Genomic DNA, 6,000 nt, shown 5'->3' with positions numbered 1-6,000 from the left:
TTATCTTACTTCCTTTGTTCACATTTTGCTATCGACCACTGGAGGAGCAGCAGGAGAGTAATTGGTTTGCGGCATTATGATCCATTTTAACTTTGTTGTGGATTATGGGAACAGACTCGAACTGCAGCGACCGTGATGTTACTGGTATCCATTTAAATTGTTTGGTATCAAGAGTACTTTGTTGTTTCAGAAGACGTTGTGCACATGGAGCAGGCTGAATATTTACAAGTGACTCTGTGTTTGATCAATTTGCAGCAGAGAAAATCTGCCGGTCTCCTCAGTTCAAGCAGAGCAAGTGAGGCGGAAACCAAACAGCTCATTTTTCCCCTACAGCGTCTTCCAGCAGGTTAATCTGACCGTGGTGACGACGATGAACAAATCCTGAACACATCTTTACCAAACAGACTGCCTTCCTGAGGCTTTTTTTTTTAACTGCATTTGTGTAATTTAGTATTCATTTTCGAGGGTCTGAATCATTTTGGTTGCGTTTGTGTGTTTTCTCGTGATATGTAGGCTTGTTTCAGAGGAGTTTCTTATACATTTAGCCTGCGGGCACTGAAGGTGTGAACTACTTTCCCCAGTGTGCCGCGGTATTGCACGGCGCAGATTTCCTCTATTGGATGTTGCTGAAAGCTTTGAGAACCTTTAGTCATACATACGCTCATGTGAAGCTCAGAGAAGACCTATTTCAGTGAAACCACAGTGTCTCAATATTGCAGTTATATTTTTGCCATTTTTTTTTTTGGTAGTCTGCACTTTTGGCCTCGCAGTAGGTGTGGTGGTTATTACTGTGGGTGAGATTATTCCCTGTTTGATTCTGGACTTGGGTTATTTCTGTGTGACGGTTGCATGATCTGATCTTTGTGTTTCATGTCTTCTTATTAGATACTTCAGTTTCCTCCGACAATCCAAAGACATGCAGAGTAGTTTTGTGAGATCTCCAGCCCCAGTCCCGGAGAGCTCCTGCTCTGTTCTGTTCTGTTCTGTTCTGATCATTAACACAACACAGAGACTGCAGAAGAGATTAAAGCTTTCTATATCAGGAAAGTACATTTAACAAAATGTACATGAAGGATTTTAAGCGAGTGAATCTCTTGTCATTTTTCAGCCTTTTGCACACTTCATCTTCAAGTATTCAGCTATTTTTACTGAAGAGAAAATCTTTGTATCCTTACTTTCACTCATCTGCCGGATTGCATTAGCATTTCTATTGTGTAATTTGTCATCAAAGTTCGAACCGAGGAAGTCTTTAGATATTTGATCGCTGTGAGAAACATTACTTTCCACATTCATGGTGTTATATTCATCCAGTAAAGAGACCAGCTGTCAGGGGATGAATTAAAAAAAAAAAAAAAAGTCAAAGGCAATTCTTCTTCTGTCTAAAACTCTAAATGGAGAGAGACTCGGTCTCAGTTATGTGTGAGATGGAGCACGGCGGGACAGCGATGCAGCTCCACCCTGGCGAGAAGAGGATGAGCATAAAGAGACGAATGACGTGGAGTTCTCTCACAGTTTTCTCCTCACTTCCTCCTTAAAGCTCCTCTTCTTTCACCTGATCTCAGCTCATCTGTCCTCAGACAACAGTGTTTTGACAGCTGTCTCAGTGTAATAAGCAGACCAGGCTGAGTAATGGGATCCTCCGAGAGTGAGCTTATGCCTGTCCGAGTCCGTGTTGAATCAAGTCATATATTGTGTGTGCAGTGAAGCTGAGATACATTTCAGTTTTACAGCTGCAATTAAACCTCTCAAAGTTTTTGTTCATGTACTTAGAGTAGCTATTTTATGATTGAGCATTAAACTGACCTGTTAAATTTTCAAAAAATCTCAATAAAGGTTGAAAAGTGAGTAAAGTGAACACATTCTGGTTTTCCCTGACTCGTGTTTCCAATATATAACTCCTCACTGATAACGGCGTGTGAGCTGCAAAGCTCTCACTGTGTCTTGTTTGTGTGGAAACAACACCCATCTGAGATGACTTACAAGAAACAGAAGTTTCTGGGACAAGAAAGAAAAGAAATGTGGAACTTATATTCTCTTGTAACTTCGGTCTCACGTGGCAGCAGAGCAGGACGGATAGCAGGAAGCAGATAACGGAGAAAACTGGGGGAATTCATGATGCCTTCATTTCATCCATCCTCTGCTTGCTGACAGAAGATGAGAAAAAAAAAAACCAGAGCGATGGGAGACTGGAGCCCAGCAGTGAGTTGTATGGTCTAATTTATCCCTCCCTCCCTCTCTCCCCTTCTCCACAGCAGTTTCCAGACATTGGAGAGAGAGACACAGAGAGCGAGCGAGAGAGAGCCCAGGAGCACATAAAGGAGTAAGACGAAGCCTGGCTGATAAAGAAGACAGAATAAGTTAACAGAGGGGAAGACGACTGAAAGAGAGACTGTAGTGATGGCTGAGGCGCCTCAGCAGCAGCAGCAGCAGCAGGAGGAGGAAGAGGAGCAGCAGCAGCAGCTGGAGGAGGAAGAAGATGGCACGGGGGAGACTACAGAGACCGAGGAAGCTGCTGAGGAGCAAAAGGAGAGCATCCAGACCCCTCCTCCGGCCCGACCCCTGCTGTCCATGAGGTCCATGAGCAGCGTGGACCCAGACGACGACTCCCCCAACATGATCGTTTACAGAAAGGTGAGGATGCGTCTCTCTTTTTGTCATCTTGGCTTGAAAGCGCTGAAAGCCCGATGCTCTTTCTCAGCCTCAGGTTGGAGTCACTTCAGCCAGAAATAAGAGCTGAGAGGAGACAATTATTTGAGATAGAAAGGTTTCTTGCCTGGCTGGATTTGGTGGTGATTCAGACTCCAGAGAGGAGCTTTGATTTCCTACTTTGTTTTAGCTCACAGCACTCTGAAAGAAGGTGCTTTTCTACCTTGCAGCACTCTGAAGGATGGTGCTTTCAGAGCGCTGCAAGGTAGAAAACCTGCCACGTTGAATCAGACTGTGAATTAGGATGAATGCATCCCTCTCAGGATATGAGTGCTTCAGCATGCTGGATGTGTTTTCAGGCTCTGCCTTCAGTCTCCCTTGGCAGCTTTCGTATAGGAGAAAAAAATATAAGCTCTGTATTTATTTTGCGAATCTATTGAGCTTCCTTTGGGGTTCAGGTTTTAAAATACTGATTATTGGTATGCTACTGTATGTGCAACAACCTGACAGGTGATGGCTTTGGCTTTGCCCACCCAGCCTTACATCTCACATCTCACATCACCAATCGAGGATTCATTCATTCATTCATTCATTGTAACTTTTACAACGCTGAAGGTGACGTCCACATTCCGAACATGCATAATGAGCTGAAGCAATGCCGAGCAGATGGCGAAACAAGTTAGAGATATACTTTATTTCAAAACAAAAGCTTCAGAGATTTTTTTTTTTTTCTGGGTCAGTGAAGATAAACTCATTAAATCTGTGCAGAGGGAACAAATGAAATATGGCTGTGATAAATGATACTTGTGATGCCACGCGAGAGATAAAATCTGAGAGACTGTACAGAGTCGACATGAAGCTGAGCTCTGTTTGGGTCTCAGGTAGGCTTCATTATCCGGCAGAGGAATGAAATCCTGCTGGAGACCGACCCTGAATGGCGAGGTCTCTGACAGGTGTCCTTTTCACATCACATTCAACGTGACCAAGATAAATGCAGGTTAAGAATGCAACAATGAGAATGGAATACCTGACATTCATCGGTGCTTTTAGTTCTTTTGCTTGATCTTGATCATGTTTGCGGCTGACTTTTGCATTTGAAAAATAAAATATCCTTCCTCCTCTATCTGCTTAGAGTGCCAAGATACAGTGTGTCGTTCATAGCTGAATAAATGTCTGGTGGGAAAGAAATCGATAGAAAAGACTTATTTTGTTGTCCAAATGAACAAGGACCGTGTCAGTAATGCTTCCCAGCAGGCCACCAAGCGCACATGTTTACTTATTTATCGTGACTGCTCGAGCACCTTCTGCTGAGAAGAAGAGATTAAAAAGATGAGAAGAGAGAAGGACGGAAACATTTGGAAGACTCTGAAGCGTGTTTCCTGGAGTCACAGGTTAAGTGTGTCTGTAATGGAAGAGCTAAGAGCAAAATCTGGCTGAAAAAACTTTTGTTTTTCTCTGACGGTGAAGTCTGTTGTTAGAGCTGTGAGCTTAAGATCACCTAAGATCAAAAAATGCTGAGTGGGCATTATCAATTCGTAGATTTGAATTAGCATGTTAATGAGTCTTTTGAACTTGCTGCGGAGGACGAGCAGCATCGCGCTAATTGAGAAGATAAAGACTGATCAGCTGTGAGAAGCAGTGACTGCTGGGATTGTGTGTTAGAAACTGTTGATTTATTTTGGAGTGACTGCTGAATTCTAACTCGCAGTGTCGGTCAGATTTTTGTTTTTGTCCATTCAGAATTCCTCTACATCCCCTCAATCATGCTGGAATTAGCATGAAAGTGAAACTGCTACCTGAAAGATCATACTGAAAAGTGTTTCACCTCATTTTTATGCTAATTGTTCATTTATCTCCTGAGTTGTGCTAAATCATTTCAACTTGAAATTCCCCTACGCTTCTCTCTTTGTAAAACATTTCACAGAGTTAAAGTAATTGAGGAATGCGAATCCTTTCTTTGAATATCCAAAAACAATGGAAATGATTGATGACTTTTGGTGTAAAAATTGAACATGCAACTCTTATTATTTCAGATCGGAACTCTGCGGGGACCATGATAATAGAAAATGTTTGCACAGAGTATTTGACTGCTTAAGCACGTGCCAGCAAATTAATCTGGTATGAATCGTTAGAGGAGAAGCAGCAGAAAGAATAATGCAGACTGAATCATCCCCTGTGGTTCTGGGAACAAGCAAAAGAAACATTGATTATAACACTGGTATAACCAGGAATGGTTGCCTCTGCATCCTGATTGGGTTGCATGTCACGATCAAACAGAAAGCCATTCTGAATTAACCATTTAATAGTAAGTGAACACATATTAGCTTGTTTGCCACACGTTTCTCTGCCTCCTGCCCCTTAATAGCAAAATCCCCGGCTGTCACCCGCAGTTATTAACTTTCTCATGGTTTTGACCTCACGGTGGTGGATTCAGCTGATTATTAAGTGTGGAGCTTGTCTTGTACCTTTGGAGACCCTGCAGACTGACTGTTGACCTAAAAATATTCCTCACTCTTGAGGCCAAGCTGCTGTAGCCCTGCGCCGACGTGGCGTTATTCACTCTGGGTGTACACACACAGGCACACACACACACACACACACACACACACACACACACACACACACGCTTTATATTTTCACAGTGCTAGATTTGCTATTAAGGATACTTTTAAGTGTTTAAATGTTGAGACTCCATTGAAGCTCAAACACTCGGACTATAAAAACTCTCTAAAACTCACAGCACATACTCTGCTGAGACGTTTTTAGAGGCTAGTTTCATTGATTTCGCCTCAATTTTGAAGAACTTCTATCATAACTTAGACAAAGGGAATATATATATGTATATATATATATATATATATATATATATATATATATATATATATATATATATATATATATATTTCTCTTTTTTGTTTGTTTGTTTTTGCTGAGTTGCTACAGAATAATAAAAAGAAAAACAAACAAACAAACAAACAAACATGTTTTTAATCTTTTATAGGCATGTCTACGAGTCCAACAGGATGATTTGAAATTTTTGACAACAGCAACAAAATACAATAAATGGAGCCGGGGAACAATATCTGTAGTCTATCTGGCTTTGAAAATCTATATTTGCTGCAAGAAGCAGGAGCACAAATTACAAGACACCAACAGTCTGTGTCAGCTTTGATAAATGAGTTCCTGACGCAGGTTGGAAGTGGGGGTGAGGAATAAAAACTAAAGAGAGACGGAGCGAGAGAGCGAGCGAGGGGAATATAGAAAAGACAAAAGGTGAGGCGGTGTAGGAAAGCGCAGCGAAATCGAAAGGCGCGCAGTATCAGGAGATGTAAACAAAGGAGGAAGAAGTCTGAC

At 41.9% G+C, this 6,000-nt stretch overlaps 1 protein-coding gene across 1 annotated transcript in view; it reads left to right on the top strand.

Annotated features, from left to right (window-relative positions):
- The first annotated feature begins 2,397 nt into the window (after positions 1 to 2,397).
- The window catches only part of LOC115401453 (regulator of G-protein signaling 6-like), a 100,328-nt gene continuing 96,725 nt past the window's right edge, over positions 2,398 to 6,000 (top strand). Inside the window, exon 1 of the mRNA XM_030109645.1 lies at positions 2,398 to 2,631. Coding sequence (XP_029965505.1) covers positions 2,398 to 2,631 — 234 coding nt within the window. The remainder of the gene's footprint in view (positions 2,632 to 6,000) is intronic.

The sequence above is a fragment of the Salarias fasciatus genome, chromosome 15 (assembly GCF_902148845.1).
Source record: "Salarias fasciatus chromosome 15, fSalaFa1.1, whole genome shotgun sequence".
Lineage (NCBI taxonomy): Eukaryota > Metazoa > Chordata > Actinopteri > Blenniiformes > Blenniidae > Salarias > Salarias fasciatus.
Note: the sequence above shows the minus strand (reverse complement) of the source record. Positions and strands in the feature narration are given on the sequence as shown.